This window comes from Neoarius graeffei, chromosome 25, assembly GCF_027579695.1.
Source record: "Neoarius graeffei isolate fNeoGra1 chromosome 25, fNeoGra1.pri, whole genome shotgun sequence".
Taxonomy (NCBI): Eukaryota; Metazoa; Chordata; class Actinopteri; order Siluriformes; family Ariidae; genus Neoarius; species Neoarius graeffei.
The window spans coordinates 55,158,592-55,186,160 of NC_083593.1; the positions used below are offsets into that span (position 1 = coordinate 55,158,592).

The following is a 27,569-nucleotide window of genomic DNA, read 5'->3' on the forward strand; positions in this document are numbered from 1 at the left end:
ATAAATTTTGGTGTTTTGTTTTTGAGTAGAGTTTTTATTTCATCCTTGGTTGGTTCAGCAACACGCTCCACCATTTTGTTTTTCTTTACTCATGGTATATGAGCTGATATCCTAGTAGTAGCGTAGCCAATCAGAGCACGTGTTTGCTCAGATCCAGTGAATGTGGATAGAAAAAAAAATATCTATCCATCCATCATCTGTAGCTGCTTATCCTGTTCTACAGGGTCGCAGGCAAGCTGGAGCCTATCCCAGCTGACTACGGGTGAGACAAGTCACCAGGTTTTTATATCAGAATCACTTTTATTGCCAGGAATGTGAACACACACGAGGAATTTGACTCCGGTTTCACTGAGCTCTCTTAGTACAAACAGATAAAAAGCGTAGACAAAAACAAAAAGCTGTGTATATCAGTGATAAAGTGTTGTCGAGGGGGGAGCGTTAAAAAAAACATACTTGCTTTTTTTCTACATTAAAACCTCATTGAGAGATGGCTCCACCTCTTTTGTCCATCTGATTTCTTTCCAAGTGACAGAGTGACATGACTGCAGTGTCCTTTTTGAGTCCTGCATAGAAATCAGCATGATTCCTGGATATGATTCATTAACTCTCTCAGACCTCTCAGAGGCCAGACTGGGGTGGCAAGACATGGTGGTTGAGGGGTGGCAGCTGCGCTCTTGTGCCCCCCCATGTGACCACGGTGCCCAACGTTCTGCCCTGTTTCACTAAGCCCTTGGCCCGCTTGGCATTCAGAAGCCTTTGCTTTGCTTTGCTTTGCTTTGGTCACGCTGGATACAATGTTTCCCTCCACCCATTTCTTGGATTCGAAGATGGGCGTGGCTAAACGCTTGTCCATTTGGAATGAAACAGGGCGGGGGCTTTGCGCATGCGCGCTGCGCTCCTTCTGTCCTTCTTGGCGCATCAGCGGAGGAGAAAAGGAGAGCAGATTATTCTTCCTTTGCCTTTTGATTTCTCTTTTTTGCGCTTCGACTCTGATCGTCTCTGACTTCCGGCTGCACCACCACCTCTTCTTGAAAAGCGCTCGAGCCTTTTATTATTTTTATTTTTTTGACGTCTATTTTTATTTCAGTCATAACGGTTCATCCAGAAGAGGGTGAAGATGTCCGGATATCAGGGCAAGAAGAACATCCCTCGCATCACCGTGAGTTCATGGCACAAATATTTGATTCCTCTGGGGTGCTTTGGGTCGCAGGACAGAGAACCAAATGCACCAGATAACATTTCTTCATGCACAGGAATGCATTGCAGGCTCTCAGGGATATTTTGGCACCCTTTGTGTCCTGATGTTTGCTTTATAAATATGTCTTCTTTTTTCTTCTTCTGCAAAACCTAGCTTAAGAGCTGTGCTCATATGTTCCTGATTATGCATCATCATGATTATTCTTTAATCCAGATGTTGAGCTGTCATAATGATGTGCTCGTGCACCGGCTGCGTATGAACATAGTAATGCATATGCAATGTAACATGCATTCATAATAATTATTAAAATAACAATAATAATCCATTATAATTTATTGTGCAAGCCTAATTTGCTGATTTGACCCTCAACCATGTGATGAAGCGCCTCTGATCTGCTTCATTTCTGCTCTTTGTTCAAGGCTGCGGCTGGTTTTTCAGACCTCGGGTTGCCAGATTGACGGTTTTACATTACGTTTAGAAGGGTTTAACCCTTTAATCATATCTGCATAAGAATAAAGGACTCGGGCTATGATTGTGAATGATTTGGTTGAAACGTGATTTGGGGATTTAGGGAAGGTTTTTAAGTCCGCTGAAAACGTGATGAAATCTGGCAACCCGAGGCTGTCGCGGCGCTGTGTTTAATGTCGCATCCGCCCATTTGCAGCCAGGGGCAGCTGGGAGCGGTGGCTACAGGGTTGGAGTGTGGAACAACAGAGAGAGAGAGAGAGAGAGAGAGAGAAGGACAGGAAAGAGGGACTAATGTCATCAATGTGGTGATAAAGTCCAGTGCACTGGGTGACAGAGAGATATATTCTGTATTCTTCTTGTCTCTGGGGTGGTGCCCTTATCTTCTGTACCTTCACTTGGATATGATTTCACATCCCTCAATAGTGTCGCTCTCCATGCACCTTTCTCGGTAAGATTGAGCCGATGCATCCGTGGGCTTGGCTCAGGGATTTCTGGATCCACCTTAAATCCACATGTGGAACTCTGGAAACCAGGTCTTCTTTTTTTTCTTTTTTTTTTTTTTAAAATTATTCTTCTGTATAAGACACATGGACATGAAACAGGTGTTCATGAGCACTTATATGCACTGAGCTCCATAACCCTCGATGGTACAGGTTTGTGCCGTCAGACTCTGCTGCATGCTGGTGGGGACATCTTCTTCGCTATCATTACAAAGGAAGCCATTTTTGGTGGGCTTTAGAACAAGAGGAGGAGGAAGGAAGGAGGTCTTCGGGGGACGAGTGCAAAGACGGCCTCTTTGCACTATTTGTCCGTCCTCGTCCTTTGTCTGACTCAACCCGGAGCCAGCTGCCATGACCGAGTGTATAGGAGCATGTGCTTTCATGGAGTGGACCGAAACATGTCCAAATTGTGACCTATATAACCATTTCAAAGACGAAGGGATGAAGAGACAGATGAAGAATGTGGAGTGGAAGAGGAAAAAGGAGAGAGAGATTGAAATAAATAAATAAAATGGGAGGGGATTGATTTTGCAGCACGTGAACAGTGTGTGTGTGTGTGTGTCAGAGAGAGAGAGAGAGAGATAGCACCAGCCACACCCCTGTTCCTCACATCCGTCAGTCCCAGCTGCCTGCATGCTGACCGAACCGGACTCCGAACACAACCACAACATTTACACCCGAGTCAACGCAGGCGTGTTTTTAAGAACAAACACAGGATGCTGATGATAAATTATCCCTCATTCATTCCATCTGTCCATCCACAGCTTGACTAATGGGTCTTCTATTAGGTTTTGGTCTGATGATAAGACCACAGTTGGCTTCGAGAAGGCATTCCTGCTCCACATGTGGAGTTGAGCAATCCTAAATTTATCTGAAACATTTTTTTTTAAGATTTCCGGCTAATCCTTGTCGTTCATCACAAACCCAACGTTCATACATGACCAGGACGTTGCCAAAAATCAGTGAGGAAAAAAGGCAAAGAGACAATGTGATTTTGTTTATATTTGTTATATATAAATACATATTTTAATATTTGATACTTTTTCCAAAGTCATATTACAATTTCTATTAAATAATTATTTCATTTATATAGCTCAATTATAGATTATTTAATTGATATATCTTTTTTTAATAGATTTAATTTGATTTGTTATACTTCTTTTTGTCAAGGTAAATACATGATATATTTTAATAGGAAGGCAGATACAACTTGCATTTTATCTCTCTCTTTTTTTTTAATTAAGTCCAAACAGATCCAGGGTTTTTTTTCTTTTAAAGCTTTTTCTAAGTCAAAATAGACAACTTTAAAATGATTATTTTAATTTTATATTTTATTGGTGGCCAGATATAACACTTTTTTCTAAGCAAAAGCAGACACACACAAAAAAAATCTAAAATATATTTATAAGCCAGTGTTCATTTTTAAGCCGAGGATTTTTTTTAAAGTGGAAGCGATGCAACTTGTAGCAGATACAGTTTTTACAAAATATTTTTATACATTTTTTTCAATGAAAACAGATCCTTCTTTTGTTGCATTTTTATAAGTCAAAATTTAAACAATTTCTTTGTTTATTTTTAATCAGTTGAAGTGGATACAACAGAGTTTTTTTCTAAAACCAAAACTGCGTTCTTGCTCCACATGTGGACTTGTGTAATCGTAAATTAGTCTGAAACGACTTTGTGTTGTTTATCTTGTTTTGTTAACCAGATAATCCTTATCACTCATCACAAACTCATTCACACACACTGTTGCCAAAAACAGAGAGGAAAAAAGCGAACACACACATGCACGCACGGACACACTGACCACACACACTGGCCACACACAGGTAAAAGCATTGTTGTTCACTTTAATTCAATTCCGAGGTTTTTCTGGAAAGATCCACTGATTAGATTTACATGCACTGTATTTCCTCTAATTTCCTCGGACTACATGAAAGCTCAGGGGACAGAGGGGGAGCAGAAGGTCTGGGAATTGGGTGGGGCAGGGCAGTGGTGGTCAGCTGCTCTCTCTCTCTCTCTCTCTCTCTCTCTCTCTCTCACACACACACCACTGTGACCTCTCCGTTCTCATTAAACATAAATGACGTCTTTATTTTGCCACCTGCCTCTCCATGTGCAGCTTCAGCCATCTTGCTTCGATGGTGTGTGTGTGTGTGTGTAAATGTTAGTAGAATTCTTACTGAAATCTCAGTGTCACGTGTGATGGTCAGCCAGTTAATCAGTGTCCTGTAAATTACCTTCATCCCTTTTTTCAGTTGAAGAACTAAAAGATGGCCGACATCGACGCGTTTCTCTTTAAGCGAATCAGCGAAACACCATCGTCTCCAGAGCGCTGGTCAGATGGAGGTCATGTGATGATTGTGAATCTGTGAAATTAGACACAAGAGTTCATTCTGAGGTTCAACTGATAATCACGGCGTGATTTTAAAATACGAAGCCAGAAAGTTTTCACCTTCAGGAAAATCAAAACGGGTACAACTTTTATATGAAATTTTCATTCATATATATTTTTAATGTATATAATGTCCAAGTAGACATACATCCAACTTTATTTATTTAACAAACATATTTCTACAGTAAATATATAAAAGTGGATACAACTTTAATTCATTTTATACAGTCTTTTTTAATAAGTGAAAGCAGATTCAACTTTTAATATTTTTATAACTTTTACAGGTGAAATTGCTTTTGTAATTTTTTTCTGTAAATCAGAGCAGATATAGCTTTTATACATGTTCTATGATGCTTTTTTATGTTTATTTATTTTTAATAAGTAAAAGATACATCCTTATTTTTAATACCTTCTTATCCATCAAAGCAGAAACATTAATATTTAAAAAAATATTTTAATTTTTGTGCACATTTTTAATGCAAATACAGTTAATTTTTTTATACAGACACAAATGCAATGAATGCTTTTTTTAAAATCTTTTTTTTAAGTTCAAGCAGATACACGTTTAATATTTTTAAAATATTTTTTTAAAGTCAAAGCAGAAATTAATTATCTTTTGATCATGCAAAACAGATACAAGATTAAAAAATGTATAATTAAAATTAATCATAATTTTAATTTTTCATACATTTAAAATGTAAAATTTATTAATTTGTTGTCAAAATGAACTCATTTTTGCTAATAAAATTAGAAAGTTAAATATTTCCAAGCACTTGGATTTTTTTTTTTTGCCCAAAATGCAGTACAATGAGCTCAGACTAAAAACCAAACCCAACCCCACTTATTCTCTTTTATTAAACCCTTTGCATTTCCAAATATCTTTTTAAGCTGCTAAACTTGCTGATTGTATGATGTACCAAAAGTCTTTGTCCAATTTATGAAGAGCTCAAGAACAGAAGTTGAGATCTCTATTTTACATATATTTTTAATTTATATACTATATTATATAGTTGAACTGTTTTAAAGTATTTACCACCAAAATCTTATAGTTTATTTTTGTTCCAGAAGACCCTCTGAACTCTAATCAGGTTTTTTTATTCACTGTGTGTGTTCACTATTCGGCGTAAACCATGATAGTGTTGTGAAATTAGTGCATCATTTGCTCAATAAAACACTTTTAATTAGATTCATGCACAAAAATGAAAAACTGCAATCAGTGTCTGTTAGAAACTGTTCACTACTTACATAATGTTTTAATTTTTTAATTATGATTTAAATTAAGACACAATTGAACCAACATATTAAAATAAAGTATTTTATAAAGGACATGCTTTAATTTAGCATAAGAGTCCAAGACATTTTGCTAAAACCTGTTTTGTTTTGTGACGAACAGCAGAACACGGGATCGTAAGTGTTCATGCAGGTTTATTTTTAATTTTTTTGCAATTGAAAACGTCAGTAAACGTGTAAACGGTGAAATGGGTTGTGACAGCTGAACACTTGGGTCCATCTTTCCTACTGGAAATCCTTCATTCTTTTTTGAACTATTCAGTTACTATGGCAACTACATTGTTGTCCCAGAATGCACTGCATCTACTTGTGCAGCCATCTCAGCTCTTTAGCTAGCGTACACACACACACACACACACACACACACACGTGTCTTTCAGGAATGCCATTTCTCCCACCGGCCACATTGTGTGTCAGGATTTCCCCCACTTACAGCCGCCACTCGTGTGGGTTTGGGGCTATTTTTGTTCTCCAGGATGTAAAAAAAAAAGAGAGACGAGAGAAAGAGGAGGAAATGAATAGCGGAGTGGGGTTTTTCTGGTGGAAGGCTGCAGGGCTGAAACTACACACTACCACCACACAGGTTTTCCTTCAGGACTATCGGATGTCAGACTTCTAGACAGGAATAGATTTGGACTGGAAGGATTTGTATAGTGGAGTTTACAAGGCTGCTTTCATATATACAGCGTTTATATACACACACACACACACACGTGTGTGTGTGTGTGTGTGTGTTTGTTCTTGACACTCGGGTCCGAGAGAATCTGAGCGACATCATCTCCGTTCTGTTTCAGTCCAGCTCTAGGACTTTGAATCCGCTCGGTTGGAAAGATAATAAATGGCAGATGCACCACACAAAATATCTTAAATGTCTTTTTTTTTTTTTGTCCTGTTCTAGTGATTATTTATTAGATTATATTAATTAATAGCATTTAGCAAACGCTGTTATCCAGACCAACATACCCAGAGCAGCCTGGGAGACAGTTTGGGGTTAGGTGCCTTGCTCAAGGGCACTTTAGCCATTCCTGCTGGTCCAGGGAATCAAACCGGTGGCCTTTTGGTTCCAAAGATGCCTCTCTAACCATTAGGCCATGACTTCCCCAGCTCGGTGTGTCTCTGTGCTTGGGCGATTATGATTTTGACAGGAATGTTTTCAGCCCCAGACGTTCCCCAGACAAAACTTTTTTTTTCCCCCTTTTTTCCTTTTTTTTTTAAGTTACACCTTGTCCAAATGTATGTGCACCCCTGACCCTCACACCATCACCTTCATGGTTTCTCCCCAAACTGTAACGATAAATTTTGCCATGCAAAGGCAAACTGCAGTATCTGCTGATTGTGTCGGTGGCAAAAAACGGTCCAATAACGTCATCTATTCACAGATGCTGCAGTTTGCCTTTGCATCGCAGAATTTACCAGCTCACAGTTGTACAGAATGTCCCTGTATGCTGTAGCATTAGTTTCCCTTCAGAACCATGAGGCCCAAATCTGTTCCAGCATGAAAATGCACCTGTGCTCAAAGTGATCTCCATGAAGACGTGGTTTGCCAAAGATGAAGATGGTGGAAGAACTCGAGTGTCCTGAACAGAGCCCTGACTGAACTCAACCCTACAGAACACCTTTGGGATGAACTGGAGCCTCCTGAACCTCAACATCAGTGCCTGATTTCATTAATGCTCTTATAGCTGAACTGAATGAACACACATCCCCACAGCCACGCCCTAAAATCTAATGGACAACCTTCCAGAAGAGAAGAGAAGGGAAGACTGGAAGCTCATTATCACAGCAAATCTGGAATGAGGAGTTCAGTAAACACACACGGGTGTGATAGTCAGGGGTCCACAAACTTTTGGTCACATACATTGGTGCTTGAAAGTTTGTGAACCCTTTAGAATTTTCTACAGTGGGGCAAAAAAGTATTTAGCCAGCCACCAATTGTGCAAGTTCTCCCACTTAAAAAGATGAGAGAGGCCTGTAATTTTCATCATGGGTACACTTCAACTATGAGAGACAGAATGGGGGGAAAGAATCCAGGAAATCACATTGTAGGATTTTTAATGAATTAATTGGTAAATTCCTCGGTAAAATAAGTATTTGGTCACTGACAAACAAGCAAGATTTCTGGCTCTCACAGACCTGTAACTTCTTCTTTAAGAGGCTCCTCTGTCCTCCACTCATTACCTGTATTAATGGCACCTGTTTGAACTCGTTATCAGTATAAAAAACACCTGTCCACAACCTCAAACAGTCACACTCCAAACTCCACTATGGCCAAGACCAAAGAGCTGTCAAAGGACACCAGAAACAAAACTGTAGACCTGCACCAGGCTGGGAAGACTGAATCTGCAATAGGTAAGCAGCTTGGTGTGAAGAAATCAACTGTGGGAGCAATTATTAGAAAATGGAAGACATACAAGACCACTGATAATCTCCCTCGATCTGGGGCTCCACACAAGCTCTCACCCCGTGGGGTCAAAATGATCACAAGAACGGTGAGCAAAAATCCCAGAACCACACGGGGGGACCTAGTGAATGACCTGCAGAGAGCTGGGACCAAAGTAACAAAGGCTACCATCAGTAACACACTACGCCGCCAGGGACTCAAATCCTGCAGTGCCAGACGTGTCCCCCTGCTTAAGCCAGTACATGTCCAGGCCCGTCTGAAGTTTGCTAGAGAGCATTTGGATGATCCATAAGAGGATTGGGAGAATGTCATATGGTCAGATGAAACCAAAATAGAACTTTTTGGGAAAAACTCAACTGGTTGTGTTTGGAGGAGAAAGAATGCTGAGTTGCATCCAAAGAACACCACACCTACTGTGAAGAATGGGGGTGGAAACATCATGCTTTGGGGTGTTTTTCTGCAAAGGGGCCAGGACGACTGATCCGTGTAAAGGAAAGAATGAATGGGGCCATGTATCGTGAGATTTTGAGTGAAAACCTCCTTCCATCAGCAAGGGCATTGAAGATGAAACGTGGCTGGGTCTTTCAGCATGACGATGATCCCAAACACACCGCCCGGGCAACGAAGGAGTGGCTTTGTAAGAAGCATTTCAAGGTCCTGGAGTGGCCTAGCCAGTCTCCAGATCTCAACCCCATAGAAAATCTTTGGAGGGAGTTGAAAGTCCGTGTTGCCCAGCGACAGCCCCAAAACATCACTGCTCTAGAGGAGATCTGCATGGAGGAATGGGCCAAAATACCAGCAACAGTGTGTGAAAACCTTGTGAAGACTTACAGAAAACGTTTGACCTCTGTCATTGCCAACAAAGGGTATATAAAAAAGTATTGAGATGAACTTTTGTTATTGACCAAATACTTATTTTCCACCATAATTTGCAAATAAATTCTTTAAAAATCAGACAATGTGATTTTCTGGATTTTTTTTTTTCTCATTTTGTCTCTCATAGTTGAAGTGTACCTATGATAAAAATTACAGGCCTCTCTCATCTTTTTAAGTGGGAGAACTTGCACAATTGGTGACTGACTAAATACTTTTTTGCCCCACTGTATATTTCTGCATAAATATGACCTAAAACATCATCAGATTTTCACACAAGTCCTAAAATAGATAAAGAGAACCCAGTTAAACAAATGAGACAAAAATATTATACTAGGCAACAATGGCTTTGAATTTCCTCCATTTGTACACAATCTGTCTGACTGTGGATTGGTGGAGTCCAAACTCTTTAGAGATGGTTTTGTAAACTTTTCTAGCCTGATGAGCATCAACAACACTTTTTCTGAGGTCCTCAGAAATCTCCTTTGTTCGTGCCATGATACACTTCCACAAACGTGTTGTGAAGATCAGACTTTGATAGATCCCTGTTCTTTAAATAAAACAGGGCGCCCACTCACACCTGATTGTCATCCCATTGATTTGAAAACCCCTGACTCTAAATTCACCTTCAAATTATTCGTCACATGCACACTTCAAGCACAGTAAAACTTATCCTCTGCATTTAACCCATCTGAAGCAGTGAACACACACACACACACCCAGAGCAGTGGGCAGCCACACCAGAGCGCCCGGGGAGCAGTTGTGGGTTTGGTACCTCACTCAAGGCCACCCCACGTCAACCTAACTGCATGTCTTTGGACTGTGGGGGAAAAACGGAGCACCCGGAGGAAACCCACGCAGACATGGGGAGAACATGCAAACTCCACACAGAAAGGCCCTCGCCGGCCGCTGGGTTCGAACCCGGAACCTTCTTGCTGTGAGGCGACCGTGCTAACCACTACACCACCAATTAACTGCTAATCCTAGAGGTTCACATCCTTTTGCCACTCACAGATATGTAATATTGGATCATTTTCCTCAATAAATAAATGACTAAGTAGAATATTTTTGTCTCATTTGTTTAACTGGGTTCTCTTTATCTACTTTTAGGACTTGTGTGAAAATCTGATGATGTTTTAGGTCATATTTATGCAGAAATAAAGAAAATTCTAAAGGGTTCACAAACTTTCAAGCACTACTGTAGTGTATGTATAGCATGAAACTAAACTAAAACATTGCAAAGAAATCGAATGCGCCAGTTTTGTTCATATTCGACTCAGGAAATGGACTAGAAGGTGCAAAAGCTTCGTACAGCACTCGGTTTGGGGCACGTTTTCTTTATTTGGACTTGGTAGATGAGGACACACACTGCTAATGCGATCCCTTCAGGAGGTTATCTCGCCATGCAAACATTTTGGAAAGCATTCGTAGCCTTGCCTCATTTATAAAAATACAAACACATGTTGATTTCCTCACAGGGTCGGAGGAAGATTTGGGTGTTTCATGAGTAAAACAGCACATTCATCCGAAAGAGTGTTTTTGTTTAATTTCTGTTTGAAATTAAATAAACACTCGTGGTGTGATTTATTAAACCCACTAATGTCACTTCGACACGATTCAGTACAGCCGATGAGCAGGTGTTAAACTGGCTGGCTGACGCAATGAACTTTTAATTAGTTAAAGATGGCAGTACAGCATTTTTATTTATTTTTTTTAATCGTGTGTCGATATTGCTCAGCTCTAGAACACATCTACTCTGGACACAAGTGAAAGAAATGTTTACAGTCATTACAGGACGGAGCATTTTGTTGATTTTAGCAGCGCTCAGCGTAGTCATCCTCAGGAAACTGAATAATTTAGGATATTTTGATGAATGCAGATTATTTGGCGTCGATATGTGTGTGGAGAACATGGGAGGAAATAAAATGGTGACTGCTCAGATTTTGATCTCTGACTTCATAAGATTAAGCTTAACGGATTACTATCATGTACGGTGATATTTCTGTGAAATCCTTTTCACAGAACTGAAGAGACCAACTCAAGCTTCGGATTGCATTTCTAAATATTGGCACATGGTGCATTTACATAAAGTGTATGATAATATGTTCACGAATACATGATATAATGATACAAAACACAAAATACAGTACGGTGCAAAAGTCTTGGCACATGGAAAGAAATGCTGTAGACCAAAAATGAAATGTTTCAACATTAAAATATCCTATAAATAGTAATCAGTGAGCCATAATAAAGGAAACACAGTCAGTATTTGGTGTGAGACGAAATTCCCTTTGCTTTAATAAAAAAAATCGTAGTCTCAGGTCCAGTCAGTGTAGTTTTATGCGGAAATGAGCTGTAGGTTTTACTGAGCATCTTCCAGAACCAGCCACAGTTCTTCTGGACACTTTGTCACACTCATGTCTTCATTTTGCACCAAAACCCAGTAGCTTTCATTATGTTTTCTTTTTTCTTCTGAAAAGCGTTCTCTTATGGAATATGCTGCTTAGAAACAAACCATTTATTTTCTGTAACATTTAATTTTGTGCTGAACCCCCCCCCCCCGAACATTTGGAACTCTAAAATGTTTTTGTAATGCTTTGACTCGATAATGTAGAAGTCTCATCTCATTATCTGTAGCCGCTTTATCCTGTTCTACAGGGTCGCAGGCAAGCTGGAGCCTATCTCAGCTGACTACGGGTGAAAGGCGGGGTTCACCCTGGACAAGTCGCCAGGTCATCACAGGGCTGACACATAGACACAGACAACCATTCACACTCACATTCACACCTACGCTCAATTTAGAGTCACCAGTTAACCTAACCTGCATGTCTTTGGACTGTGGGGGAAACCGGACCACCCGGAGGAAACCCACACGGACACGGGGAGAACATGCAAACTCCACACAGAAAGGCCCTCGCCAGCCACGGGGCTCGAACCCGGACCGTCTTGCTGTGAGGTGACAGCGCTAACCACTACACCACCGTGCCGCCCAATGTAGAAGTCATAAAATAGAAATCTATCACAAAGTTTGTATGGAAAAAAAAATAGGGGGCTAAGACTTTTGCACAGTACTGTAGATAAATAAGTGAATAAATGCTTGAATCAGAGATTTAAGATTTGAATAAAATTATTCAAAGATATTTTGACAGGGTGAAAAACTGGCAATATTGCTGTACAATCCAATCAAAACTTGATTACATGTTTACATTTTTCCGGCCCTGAAATTATCAGCTCTAATCTTATACTTTTACTTCAAAGCCAAATGATGAAGCATTCCCCATTTTAAGTGAACAAACAGGAGGAGAAAGGAGAGCAGGAACAGGGTCCCTGTCAGTGTTTATACTGAGATTGCAGTTCAGCTTGCAGGCAGCAGAGGGCTCAACAACCTACAAACCCCTGCTTTAAAGACTTCAACGAGTCTTTGATTTAAAGTACATCTTGTTATTTGCATTAACTGTTAGAGTACATCACATAACCGCACGCTGGCTCAGCTCTAACCCCACATCACTGTACTGAAACCCACACAGAGTCATCATGCTGCGTGCTGTCAGGTTTATATTCTGTACGTTCTGTGGTGGTTTCTGGCGTCTCTTCATGTTTTACTCCAACATGTGTCTTGATTTAGGTCCAGCCTGCCTGTACATACAACCTCAAATCAGAAATTTGGGACAGCATGGAAAATCCAAATAAATAAATAAAGCAGTGATTTCTAATTTGTTTTGCTGGTCAATGTCACTTCATTTGTTAATACACATCCATTCCTGCATTTCAGACCTGCAACACATTCCAAAAAAAGATGGTACGGAGGAAATTTAGGGCTGGTAATGAGGTAAAACAATGACATAATGATGCGATTTGAAACAGGTGATGTCAGCAAGTGACTGTAATCATGATTTGGTACAAAATCAGTCTCCAGGAAAGGCCTAGTCTTTGAAGAGCAAAGATGGGCTGAGGATCTCCAGTTAATCAACAAATGCTTGAGAAAATAATTGAAATGTTTAAAAAACAATGTTCCTCAAAGAAAGATAGGAATGGATTTGGATATTTCACCCTCTACAGTGCATAATATCATTACATGATTCAAGGAATCTGGAGGAATGTTTTTGTGTAAAAGGCAAAGGGTTCAAGCCTAATCTGACACCCATGATCTCCGATCCCTCAGACGACATCAAGAACCGTCATTCATCTACAGCTGATAAAACCACATGAGCTCGGGATTACTTCAGCAAACCTTTGTCAAGCTACAATATGGAGTTACATCCACAAACACCAGTTAAAACTTTTACTGTGCAAAAAGGAAGCCTTATGTTAACTGTGTCCAGAAGTGCCGTCGACTTTTCTGTGCTCGGAGGCATCTGGGATGGGCCATCGCTCAGTGGAAACATGTATTGTGGTCAGACAAATCAGTATTCCAGATCTTTTTTGGAAGAAATGGACCAAAGAGGAAAAGGACCATTCAGACTGTTACTGGGAACAAGTCCCAAAGCCAGAGCGTGTCATGGTATGGGGTTGTCAGTGCCCTTGGCAAAGGTAACTTTGCACTTCTGTGATGGAGCTTTAATGCAGAAAAGTACACTGTGATTTTGGAGCAACATCTGCTGCCTTCAAGACGACATCTTTTTCCAGGGAGATTTCAACAAGACAGTGCAAAACCACATTCTGCTCACATTTCAAAGGCGGGGCTGTGGAAGAAGAGGGCGTGTCCCCTCTGTCCCCAATAGAGAATGTGTGGAGAATTTAGAAATGAAAAATATGACAATGACGACGCTGTACTGTTACACACCTTAAGACCTGTTTACAGGAAGAATGGAACAAAATAACACTGAAACACTTCATCACTTGGAGTCTTCAGTCCATAAAGTTCTTTGAAGTGTTGTGAGATGGATTGGGAACATTTACCACTTTATAATGCTTTACCATCCCAATTTTTTTGAAACGTTGCAAGAATCAAAATTGAAATATGTGTTTATTTGGGGGGCAAAAAATCATGAGGTAAAACATGAAATAATGTGCTGCTGTGCTGCTTTCAGCGTAATTCAGGTCAAAGATTATTTACAAATCATTATTTTCAGTTTTAATTTGGGTTTGAACATGCCTCTTTCTGATTTGGGGTTGTAGATGAACTGCTCTGTATGGTGAGAACTCTGAGCCGTTCCAGTCTTGTGGGTGCAGGGATCTAACATGTTCTCATCGGTGAAGCATCCGTTGCTTAATTAATCTTCTCGAGCTGCTCCAACACAAGCGGCGGAGATGAAGGACTGTGGGAACGGGCTTTAACTTTCACTAAGAACACTGAGAGAGGAGTGAACATCACAATCTCCAAAATATCACGGATCAAAATTTCAACATGGCAAATGCAAATCAGTGGGATTCAGTCATATTGATGGATGAATTGCATTGTAAAATATCCATCCGTCCTTCCATCCATCATTCCTTCCATCCATCTACTGCTATAACTGTTTGTGTCTGTCTTTGATTATCTATTCATTCAACCATCTATCTATCTATTGATCCATCCCTCCTTGCATTCATCTCTCTCTTAATCCATCCCTCCTTGCATCTATCTATCTATCTATCGATCGATCGATCGATCCCTCCTTGCATTAGAGGTCTGCGCGGGTCGGATTTTTCAGTCCCGCCCGCGCCCGCAAAGAATTATGATTTTCAGTCCCGCTCCTGCCCGCCATATTTTGTCCCGCTCCCGCCCGCAAATCCCACATGATGCAGACGTTCGCGTTATTTCTCAGGAAAGTTCTTGTCTTGACACAGCGTGATGGTGCCCCGCTCCCTACTTTGAGTGGATTTGAGCATAAATATCTACAGCTCACGTTCACGTTTGTTATTATTTACCTTGTTTCTGAATTCAGCAATGTAGTGTGTCTAATAATAATAATTAGTGCTGTCAAGCGATTAAAATATTTCATAGCGAATCGCACATTTTTGTCACATGAGAAACCATTGTAATTCTCTGATCAGCATAAAAAAGTGAATGGGCTTGCTTTGTACCAATGTTTTTTTTTTTATTGCAAAGCAGAGCTAGCAAGAGAACCATGAGTGAACAACTCTAATCAGAGAGACAGGTTACACAGTGACGGTAAGCTTGACTCAATGCTATCCCAGAAATCCTTCCTGTAATATGCAAATTTGGCCGCCTCTGATTGGACAGCCAAATTTGCATATTACAGGAAGGATTTCTGGGATAGCATTGAGTCAAGCCTACCGTCACTGTGTAACCTGTCTCTCTGATTAGAGTTGTAGACTAACTCAAGCAGTAGATCACTTCACTCATGGTTCTCTTGCTAGCTGGGTGTGAAGGGCGAGTCATTAGAGTGATCAAAGGATTTCCCGTTAGGGTGATCAATGGCAAATTTAAGATGCCATTCCTCACTCAATCTGGCAATCTGACTCTCTCTGCAAATTTAGGTATCTTAAAATGTTTTTATTAATGCCAAATAAAATATCCAGCACAAATTATATATGATAGACATAAATTAATAATTTATAAATTTTATTTCAAACACGTTTTTAGTTAGCGGGACTGCAGCTTATCACCGCCCCCACCCGCACCACATATGTGCGCTCCCGCATATGTGCACTTCCGGCCCCGCCTGCGCCCGCAATGAGCTTTCAAAATTTGTCCCGCGCCACATATGTGCGCTCCCGCCCGCGCCCGCATATGTGCACTTCCGGTCCCGCCCGCGCCCACAATGAGCTTTCAAAATTTGTCCCGCGCCGCACTGCTTTGCGGCGGGTCTCGCGAGTCCCGTGGGACTCCCGCGGGAGTGCAGGGCTCTACCTTGCATTCATCTCTCTCTTAATCCATCCCTCCTTCTATCTATCTATCTATCTATCTATCTATCTATCTATCTATCTATCCTTTTTTGCATTCATCTCTCAATCCATCCCTCCTTGCATCTATTTATTGATCCATCCCTCCTTCTATCTATCTATCTATCTATCTATCTATCTATCTATCTATCTATCTATCTATCTATCTATCTATCTATCCCTCCTTGCATGCATATCTCTCTCTCCCTTAATCCATCCTTCCTTGCATCTATCTGTCTGTCTATCTATCTATCTATCTATCTATCTATCTATCTATCTATCTATCTATCTATCTATCTATCTATCTATTGATCATCCCTCCTTGCATTCATCTCTCTCTCTCTCAATCCATCCCTCCTTGCATCTATTTATTGATCCATCCCTCCTTGCATTCATCTGTCTCTCTTAATCCATCCCTCCTTGCATCTATCTATCTATCTATCTATCTATCTATCTATCTATCTATCTATCTATCTATCTATCTATCTATCTATCTATCTATCTATCTATCTATCTATCTATCTATCTGAGTTTTTGAATACTACTTTCTGAATTGGCCGTTACTAAGAACCCTCTATCTATCTTTTTCATTCATCACTCCCTCCATCCTTCCAACATTCCATCTATCCATCCATCTCATGATCGCTCTCCTCCCAGTTATTTGTCCCGCTGTGTAATTCTCTTTCTTCCCCCGTGTGTTTATTTACACTCCTCAAAAATTGTGAACCCTTGTCAACAAAATTAAAATTTCCAAACGACTGTATTACGCATCTAAATCTAGCATATGAAAATGTTTAAGTTACTCGAATAAATGGTTTGTTTATAGAACTTATTTTTTTCTGGATTTGTTTCTTGGTTTGTTAATTTTATTTCTGGATTATTTTAATAATAAGGCTGTAAATGATGAGGCAGCAGTTGGAGTGAAGACTTTTTGTCTTTTCCAGGATATCTGTTCACACGTACTGTATTTATTCAGAATTTCCTTTTGGGTCTTGTTTTGTGTTCTTGTTTTGCGAGCTGGATTAGGAGTTGCCCTGTTTCAGGACTGCACCATCATGCCGATGTTGGGGGGACGCCAAACACACTTTGGCCCGGGTTGCCAAGCTGCCATTAAGCATGCAGAGCGTCAGGATTCGGACAGAGACGCCTTTGTCTAAAAACCATGCAATGTGTCTTGTGACCAGAAAGGATCCTGCTTTCTTTTCATGGAGAAATGAGTGTCCTCTGGGACTGAGCGTGTAAAGAGCATGGAGTTAGGACTGTGTGTGTGTGTGGGGGGGAGTGTTGGGGAGTGTCATGGAGCACTGATTTAGAAGGATCTGGATCCTGGTCCATGGTTTCAGCTCCATTTCATCCCACAGTGAACTCTTTTTCATCACTCATCTTGTTCGTAATGTTACTCCAGAAACAGTCTCGCTGGAGAGCCACAACACACCATCACGCCAAACATGTAACCTAAAACACTTAACACGGAGTGTGCACTCGGCTCAGATCTGCTAGCAATTCTGCCTCGCTAATCAATAACACGCCAGTGCTAACGTTAGCCAGCATGTCTGTTCTCTTCAAATGGTTTTAATCGTCAGATCCTGTGTTAAAGGAGAATACTTCACCCACAAAATGTTCGTACGGTTCACCGAGTAAGATAACATCCTTCATTCATTAGGAGCTTTTTACACACCACTTAACCTTCACACATTTCGCTTATTTTGCATTTTAACACTGGAGAAGGCTGATGTGAGTTATCACTCAAAACACACCTCAGACCTTTGTGAGTGCATCCCTATTAAAGTGTAACATCACCCCCAGCTCTGAGACTCCGCCCACTGCATAATTTTAAAAAATGCTAAAAAGTTGGTGAAGGTCTGAGGTGGGGAGGGGAATGGGGAGGGGCTGAGTGGGGGTGGGTGGGATGATTTCCCATTATTTCCCACTAGTAATGTTTCTAGCCAGTGCTCTCATCTCGAGTCCTTTTCCTTTTTCTTTTCCTGCTTGAAAGATGCACTGATGCAGTGTCCTCACTTTCTGTCCCCAAATCCAGTGAAATATATTTAAAGAGGTACTGCAGAATTACGTGTGGTGTTTGAACTGTAAATTAAATCATATGACTGTACTGTGATGAAATATATAAATGTTGGTTTGAATAGTGATCATCAGTTTTCAAAGTTAAGGTTATTTTATGGATTGAAAACGGCTCAAAGCACCATCTACTGGTTCAAAATCATCATCCTGAATCTTGTAAGGCCGATGCTGAGGTAGAGTCGTGCGTTTGGTACTTCTCTACATCATGAAACTTTTTTTTATTAAAAAAAAAAGAATGTTGTATAAAATTATTTTAAAATATGCCTCCGACATCAGCAACTATCCTCCTTAGCCCTTCCCCACCCATCCCCCCAGCCCCTCCCTATTCAGCCCCACCCTGCCCCTACCTCAGCCCAACCCTGCCTCAACTCCTCCTTGCCTCCCTACTCATCCCCTCCCTGCCTCAGCCCCTCCCTGCCTCCATACTCAGCCCCTCCCTGCCTCCATACTCAGTCCCTCCCTGCCTCCATACTCAGCCCTTCCCTGCCTCAGCCCCACCCTGCCTCCCTACTCAGCCCTGCCCCACCCCGCCGTCCTTCTTGGCCCTGCCCCTGCCTCAGCCCAATCCTGCCTCAGCCCCTCCTCGCCTCTGTACTCAGCCCCTCCCCGCCTCAGCCCCTCCCTGCCTCCATACTCAGCCCTGCCCCACCCCGCCGTCCTTCTTGGCCCTGCCCCTGCCTCAGCCCAATCCTGCCTCAGCCCCTCCTCGCCTCTGTACTCAGCCCCTCCCCGCCTCAGCCCCTCCCTGCCTCCCTACTCAGCCCTGCCCCACCCCGCCTTCCTACTTGGCCCAACCCTGCCTCTGCCTCAGCCAAACCCTGCCTCAGCCCCACCCTGCCTCCCTACTCAGCCACTTGCCAACGTTTTAGCATTTTTTAATATTATGCAGTAGGCGGAGTCTCAGAGCTGGGGGTGACATTACACTTGAATAGGTATGCACTCAAATACGTTTGACCAAAAAGAATAAAATTGACCTTCAATAAACATAAGATCTCACACTTTCCAAATAATTTTAATCATCATAATAATTAGATTTGTAACAATTGTTGATGCATCAATTTAAAGCACAATGTTCACAAATTGATTATTTTTAAAAGAACAGCTACTTAGTTTGTTAAAAAAAATCATGTTTTGAAAGTAAATAATTGAATCGTTTATCAGGATGATTTGGTCGAATGTGTTGTATCAAATGTGTCAGATAATGAATCTGTACCTTAAGAATCTCCGTTGAATCGTATCCTTTAGAAACCGTTGGTTTACACCCTGAATATTTATTAGAAAGTGATCGGATCGGAAGGAACACTGTTTGTCATCCTCCACCAGGTCAAACAGTTCGAGCAGATCAGCAGTGAAAATATCAGCTGTGTGGAATCTGTTCACGGTTATTTATACGAGCGATTACTGTAAGGATTTATAATGTAAATGTACTGAACCATAAAGACCTGTACATGTAAAAAGCATGTTTGAGATCTTGGCTGTTTAAGGTTCTGTGGCTTTGGGCAGATTTACAGTGTCGTAGGCATGTAATCATAAATAACTGAGGATTTTACAGGAAATCAGAGCTCAAGGAGCCGACGTGGGGATGTGGATGCTGATTGGTTGAGCTGAGAGTGTGAACACGCTGGAATGTGTATGAGACTTATACTAGGTTGCTAGTTTGGTGTAAAGAAATGCCTTGATTAATACAACACTAACGAGCGTACAGCGATGATGTCACAGCGTACCATGGTTATGATTGGACACCTGGAGTTAACAAATCTGAGTTATAAATTAGAAACAGAAATAAATATATAGCGTAGTACACGAGTAAGAGGAACACTAATGGGATAAAAATAAATGATACCAGAAGGAGCGCTCTGGTGTTTTACAGCTTATTCAATCAACTATTTCTTACACTGTTTTGTTATTGAGGACTCCAGAGAGACATAATGTCTGGAAAATATTGCATTATGAAAGAAATATCTGTCTTTTGATTGAGTTTTAGTGGTAATTATGAGGACAGAGGCAGCATCTGCTCCATCATCTGCTCTATTCCTCTCTGTGCGTATCTATAAAGAGCTGGAACTCCATTTCAAATTATCCTTGGCCTGAAACACGGTCCACCCGAGACTAAATCTGGCGAGTCATGTCAGCACATCTGGATGTTACAGTGACGACTTTACTTCAGTTATGGAACATCATGTCAGGGGGAGCTGTGTGTGAAGAGAAGGAAACTCCCTGATGTGTTTTATACGGTGCGGTTGGAGTTCCAGTGAGGCCAAAAGCAAAAGTCTGCCTCGTAAACGTCTTTAAAAGGTTCCTGTGAAATTAGTACGAGGAACTGCTGGGTTATAGTTCAGCTCTCCTTTCCTGCTCCAGCGACTCCATTAGCCGAGTCAGGTCTTCCAATGTCGATGTTTATTCATTAATAATTCACTGTTTATATTGGGTCTATTTTCTCCCTTCCCTGGAATAGCGCTGTATTCATATTGATATGAAACTTTTTTTTTTCCCCCAGAGTGAGCGTTTGCTAATTAAAGGAGCAAAGATTGTGAACGATGACCAGTCCTTCTCTGCAGACATCTACATGGAGGATGGACTCATCAAGTAAGTGTGTGTGTGTGTGTGTGTGTGTGTGTGTGTGTGTGAGAGAGAGACAGAGACTGCAGAGATTGTAGACAAAAATTCTACCAGCTTTTAAAAGTTGTTAATTTTTAAAAAAGACAATTCTAAGATTCACCACTTTACTAAAATACACTAAAACTGTCTTCTTTATTGCCCCGATTTCATCATCTTTCCTTTCCTTTTTCTTCTTATTACTTTTCCCTCTCATCTTCTTTCTTTTCCTTTCCTAATCTTCTCTTTTCTTTATCTTTCTTTTCCCTTGGGTTTCATCTTTTTTTCCTCTTATTCCTTTCTTTCCCTTTCATTTTTCTTCTTTTTCAATCTTTTCCTTTCCTTCTTTTTCCTTTCCTTTTTTTCCTTATCCCTTTCCTTTAATTTCCTTTCCTTTCTTATTCCTTTCCTTCTTTTTCCTTTTCTTCTTATCCCTTTTCTTTCCTTTCCTTTAATTTCCTTTCCTTCTTTTTCCTTTCCTTTTCTTCTTATCCCTTTCCTTTCCTTTCTTATTCCTTTCCTTCTTTTTCCTTTCCTTTTCTTCTTATCCCTTTCCATTCCTTTCCTTCCTATTTTTTTCTTCTTTTTCCTTTTCTTTCCTTTCCTTTTTCCTCTTATTACTTTCTTTCCTAATCTTCTCTTTTCATCATGTTTTCCTTTCCTTTTTCTCTCCCAATCTTCTCCATTCATCATCTTTCTCTCTTCCTTCTCTGTAGGCAGATCGGGGAGAACCTGATCGTCCCAGGAGGGGTGAAGACCATCGATGCTCACGGCCGGATGGTGATGCCGGGGGGTATCGACGTCCACACTCGCTTTCAGATGCCTGACCGAGGCATGACTGCAGCTGATGACTTTTATCAGGGCACCCGGGCGGCGGTGGCAGGAGGAACCACCATGATCAGTGAGTCTCAGCAGGACCACCAGTGGGAACCAGTCACTCAGTCAGTCTGATCATCCTCTTAATCAGACCCCATGTGGTACGGCACAGTGCAGGAAAAGGTCAAATCAAAACTCGGCAGAATTTATCGCCACTGACAGGCGATACTTTCTTCACTTCAAGTCGTTCTCGCACCAAACCACAATCATATTAGTCACGTTAATTTGTACGTTACTGTATCACGGGGCAGAAAAGGCTGTTTGGGGTTCCGTCATCGCCTTGAAGATCCTGTCCTCGTTTTTCGTTATCGAGATGAACTCTGACCTGTGAGCAAATAAAAATGTAAATGAAGTATTAGTTCGGTCAGTACATGTTTTATCATTCATACTGTTCACATACTGGAGCGTTTCATCACCGGACACACGCTCGGAGTTTTGTAGTGAAATCTATACATTCAAGTTTTCATGAAATCTTTAAATATTTTTAATTATTCTATCCACATTCACTGGATATGAGTAATCACGCACTCTGATTGGCTACTCTACTATTAGGATATCAGCTCATATACCGTGAGTAGAGAAAAACAAAATGGTGGAGCACATCAAGTATTTTTAAAAGAAATAGAAATAGCAAAAAGAATATAGTCGTGTTCCCATCGATATCTCCTGTTCCACACTCCAGCCCAGTCGGTGGGAGTAATGCACCTTTAAGTTGGTTTGCCAACCACCAAAAAAACCCTAAAGAAGAAGAAAAACAAAAACGCTGCACCAACCGAGGATGAAATAAAAACTCTACTCGAAAACAAAACCCCCAAAAATACAAAAAAAAAGCACAAAATGTGGAATGAAAGTATTTGATGGTAAGAACATACCTTTTTTCAAGAATTATTATTATTATTATTATTATTATTATTATTGCATTTTTCACAAATTGCTCCTGTTATTTCGCCGGTTTGTTTACAGTCTAAGCGGAAATTATTTTATTGGACATTTTGTATAAAGTTTTTATTTATCGGATTTGCAAAAAATAAAAATGCTCCGTTTCTCAAAATCCAGTGAATGTGGACAGAATAAAACAGTTATTCCACTCAATCTTGTTGTACATGGATTATAGCCGACTATATCAGCTCATGTACGACTCGATTTCGTGGAGATGGCTGTGTTGTACGGAGAGCATGATGAATGATTATTTTTCAATTGAATATATATATATATATATATATATATATATATATATATATATATATATATATATATAACATGAGCAAAATGAGTGGGATTAAGCTTAAAGATTCGGGATATCAGACTGTAAAAAGGTGTTATGTTTATCGTGTGTGTGTGTTTTTGCGTGACTAGTTGACCATGTGGTTCCGGAGCCCGGTACCGGCCTGATAGCGGCGTTTAATCAGTGGCGTCAGTGGGCTGACAGTAAGTCGTGCTGCGATTACTCGCTCCACGTCGACATCACTGAGTGGCACAAAGGCATCCAGGAGGAAATGGAGACACTCGTTAAGGACCATGGTACGACACATACCCGTTTAAAACACACAAATATACCACAGCGTTTTCTCAACGCTTTACAACTCGGTTCGATTGAACAATCTGAAAGAAATATAACCCAATTCTCACCTTCTCATTCAGTCCTCTACTGGTTCATTGTGCAGGTGTGAACTCGTTCCTGGTTTACCTGGCCTACAAGGACATCTTCCAGCTGACCGACTCTCAGGTACAACTCTCGGGACATCTCTTCCACACTCTCTCTCTCTCTCTCTCTCTCTCTCTCTCTCTCTCTCTCTTCCATTTGGCGTACATCTCACAGCCGATATTAAAGCCAGACCTGTTCGACATTATTTACATCATGTAAGCTGCGAGACGCAGTGTTTCCTTTCGACATGAAGCTTTCCAGAAGCACTGAGTGAACTCGGACCAGAAGAGTAAGGAAGAAAAAAGTCAGGAAATGATCTTTCGAGACGCCATTCTGACTCACTTGGTCATAAACAAACGGGACTCTGGTGGTCTTAGGCTGCGTTTTCCATCTGCGCGGAACCCGTGTGAATATCGCCAGAAGGTCTGGAGGAAAATCCAGAAACTCAGGAGGTCTGTTAAGGCCAACATAAGAGTTAAAGTGTGTGTTTTTTGGTCTTCTGCAGATCTACGAGGTGTTCAGTGTGATCCGAGACCTCGGCGCCATCGCACAGGTCCACGCTGAGAACGGCGACATCATCGCAGAGGTGAGAGTCTGACGTGCGAAAGGGATCGTGGATCGAGTCACACTGTGTGGAATAAACTGCCTGAGATTTTTAAGCTCAATCACATCCTGTAATGTTCAGACTTTCTACTGGCACAGTGAGCAAAGCAGAGCATAACTCCTGTATGATCTCAGAGTTATTAATGCACACACACGCCGACTCTGCACAGATTTGCTTGTCTCAGATACAGCACAGTGTGTGCAGTTAAAGAGATGGCCATTATTAGTTTAATTATTCATTTCAGTTTCTTTTTAAAGCTTTTTTTTGATGAATGGATGTAATCTACTTTTCAGAGTTTTCGTCTTTTACAAGGTTTTACTTTTTGATTTTATTCTACCTCCATCTGGACCATATTCACGTTTCTGGACAGCTCTGTCCCGGCTGTATAAAAATTTAGCCTTGTCAAGAAGTGTGGATCGTTTTCCTCACGCTCGGATCGACGTCTCAGTAACGCTGCAGGTTGATGTTGCGTATTGTGTGTGTGTGTGTGTGTGTGTGTGTGTGTGTGTGTGTGTGTGTGTGTTGGGGGGGAGCATTAAAAATTTACATAAACAAATAAGCAAACATATTTTAAAATAAATAATTCCATTAAAATGTTGTTGGATTTTATTTAGGTTTTTTTTTTTTATGTCCAGGAAGACAGTTCAGTAATTTTGCAGCAGGTAGATGTCATCGCTTGCATTAAATAAATAAATAAATCCGCTGCTTGCATGAAATAAATAAGTAAATAAATAGTCACCGTTTGCAATAAAGAAAGTAAGTCACTGCTTGCATAAAATAAACAAATAAATAAATAAATGTCACCACTTGCAATCAATCAATCAATCAATCAATAAATGTCACAGCTTGCAATAAATAAATAGAGGCACCACTTTCATTAAATAAATATGTAAATAAATAAATGTCACGGCTTGCATTGAATAAATAAATGTCACTTGCGATAGATAGATAGATAGACAAAGTGAGTCACTGCTTGCATTAAATAAATAAATGAATAAATAAAGTCCCTGCTTGCAATAAATAAATAAATGTCGCCGTTTGCATGAAATAGATAGATAGATAGATAGATAGATAGATAGATAGATAGATAGATAGATAGATAGATAGATAGATAGATAGATAGATGAATGAATAATGTCACAACTTGCAATAAATAAACAAACAAGCAAACAGTCAGTCACCGCTTGCATGAAATAAATAAATAAATAAATAACCGTCACTGTTTTCATTAACTAAATAAATAAACATCACCACTTGCAATGGATAAATAGATAAATAAATTGATTTTGTTGTATCTTTTTTTTTTTTACATGTTTTTCAGTAAATAAATTTTAAAAAATGCTTTGATGATATGCTGTATGAAATGTTGCAGCTACAAAACTGTCATACACACTGTATATGTCTTTAATTTATAGCCATTAAATAATGCTGAAATGTCACACTCACATGCGAGTACGGACACGATTTTCGGTTTTAAAATACATTATAAATACATTCAATACATTTTATTTTATTTTATGAGGAAGTCTCTTGAGATGAGCAAAATCTGTTTTGGGAGCGAGTCCTGGTCGTAATGGTCTCACAATTATACAAACGCACTAAGAATAAAAAAAGATCTATACTGATCTGATAACGTGATGGTGTCTCCGAGACTGATGCAGGTTGCATTTGAAACAGAAGTTGTGTCGGTTTTATAAGCAGCCAAATGCAAGAGTTTTGTCCTGTAGAAGGACCCGGAAATATTATAATAAAGAAATACAGGATAAATTCCCTCCATACAGGCTGTAAGACACATCCATGTGATCATCAACTACATCTTTCTTCTGTGTTTATTATTCCTGCTTACTGATTTCAGGAGCAGCGTAGAATCCTGGATTTGGGAATCACCGGACCGGAGGGGCACGTTCTGAGTCGTCCAGAGGAGGTACGTCACAGGGATTGGTGTTTACACGTATAGTAGATCTATAAAACTAACCAAATGGAGGATCAGAGTATGGAGGATGTTTGGGAGAATTCACGGCGTGACCATATACGATGTTGGCAATTTAAAAAAAACCAACAAAAACAAAACAAATGTCCTTTCAAAAACATGGATTATTTGAGTTCTAAGATGGAACTGGCTGAACCACGTGTGAATTCTCAGTATGTACTACACATTCACAAAAATATAATTCTGGATGAATCTGTCAGGCTTTAAACCAGTAAAGAGTTATGCTTAAACCATTTTTCTGGCCATAGAATACCTTCATCTTTGTCTGTTTTGTTGCTTAGCAACCAAGGCATACTGATAAGACTACATTGCAAAGTGAAAGAATTGTTTATTTTGCAGATTGTTGATAATGATAGTTTTATTCCACTTGACATCATGCCTGAGAACGCCGTTCGCCAAAGTCTGACAAAGAAAACACGACTTGGTCTCAGAATTCCTACTTGTAAAGTCATAAAGATCTCCTCAAACCTCGAGTTTAGCTCATTATGTCAAAACAAAATGGTCGTTTGGAGCAATAACGGGAAAGAAAGAAGCGCTAATGTACTTTAAGTTAATTATATTGTGTGTATATATGCAAGTGTTTGTGTAAATAATAATAATAATAATAATAATAATAATAACTTTGTTCATTCATCTTGAAAAAATATACGATGAATTTACAGCAAAACCCGACAAAGTCGTAGAAATACGTATCCGGTTGTTTAGGAAGCAACATGCTCTTGGGATAAAAGACTTCTTATATCTTTCAGTTCCTGATAATGGTATTACGAGACAACTTTTGTTCCTAGGTGCATATTTGTGGGCCACCATTCTTGGAAAGAACGCGTGATTTGGATGGTTAGGATCCTTTAATTCTTTCAAGCTCATGTATGGTCCCCTCATCTCTCCATTCCTCAAGACTTGTCTTCAGGATGCCAGTTATGGCCATACAGCGATCCTGCACTACTTGTATTTCCTCTGCGAGATATTTCAGGATGCTGCTCCAGACCGTCCATGTTTTTCCCACTGAATTCAAATTCTGGTTTCTCACATCCCAGTAAAGTCGAACACAGAATTTGTCCTCATTTGTGACCTGATTGTTCAGGAGCTAAAAATGTCCCTGACGTCATTTGCAGCTTTCCTTACAAGGTCTACATTTTTCTTTGGAAGTTCCACCATGACCAAGAAAATACTGGAGCTTCCTGTAGGACTACATGTAAAACGTGCTCTGGAGGTTGAATGGTGAGAAGTGAGATGCAGGAGTAGGAATTAATGAAAGGATTTACAGAGAGTTAGCAATTGTGGATGAGTTTTATAACTCCATTTAGGGTAAAGAGATTTTTCAGAGTTTTGCACACTATCATGGTGGGAGAAGCCATGGCCTAATGGTTAGAGAAGCAGTTTTGGGACCAAAAGGTTGCGGGTTTGATTCCCTGGACCAGTAGGAATGGCTGAAGTGCCCTTGAGCAAGGCACCTAAACCCCTGCTGCTCCCTAGGCTACTCTGGTGTGCTGTATGTAGTACGTCGCTCTGGATAAGAGCGTCTGCTAAATGCCATTAATGCAGAATCTGGGACGTAACACTGCTAACACAAATCCTTGGTGTTTAGGTGGAGGCCGAGGCGGTGAACCGCTCCATCACAGTGGCCAATCAGACCAACTGTCCTCTTTACATCACCAAGGTGATGAGCAAGAGCGCAGCTGATGTCATCGCCCAGGCCAGGAAGAAAGGTTTGAACCTCAGTAACAGGGTTAGAGGGCTAGGCTAAGCCACAGGTGAAATGTATGATCCAGTCATAACATTCATAACACACAACATGACTCACTTTCACTTGGCTAAGCTCCATTA

General features: G+C 40.4%; 1 protein-coding gene across 2 annotated transcripts in view; it reads left to right on the plus strand.

The window, feature by feature from the left end:
* Positions 1 to 900: 900 nt before the first annotated feature.
* The window catches only part of dpysl2b (dihydropyrimidinase like 2b), a 53,409-nt gene continuing 26,740 nt past the window's right edge, over positions 901 to 27,569 (plus strand). The window contains exons 1-8 of one of the 2 annotated variants that reach the window (XM_060908730.1): positions 901 to 1,159; positions 20,530 to 20,618; positions 21,344 to 21,528; positions 22,860 to 23,024; positions 23,168 to 23,229; positions 23,654 to 23,734; positions 25,608 to 25,676; positions 27,331 to 27,451. In XM_060908730.1, coding sequence (XP_060764713.1) covers positions 1,118 to 1,159; positions 20,530 to 20,618; positions 21,344 to 21,528; positions 22,860 to 23,024; positions 23,168 to 23,229; positions 23,654 to 23,734; positions 25,608 to 25,676; positions 27,331 to 27,451 — 814 coding nt within the window. In that variant the 5' untranslated portion in view covers positions 901 to 1,117. Of the gene's footprint in view, positions 1,160 to 4,520; positions 4,642 to 20,529; positions 20,619 to 21,343; positions 21,529 to 22,859; positions 23,025 to 23,167; positions 23,230 to 23,653; positions 23,735 to 25,607; positions 25,677 to 27,330; positions 27,452 to 27,569 lie in introns of those variants that run through there. The other variant, XM_060908732.1, reaches the window with a different exon arrangement.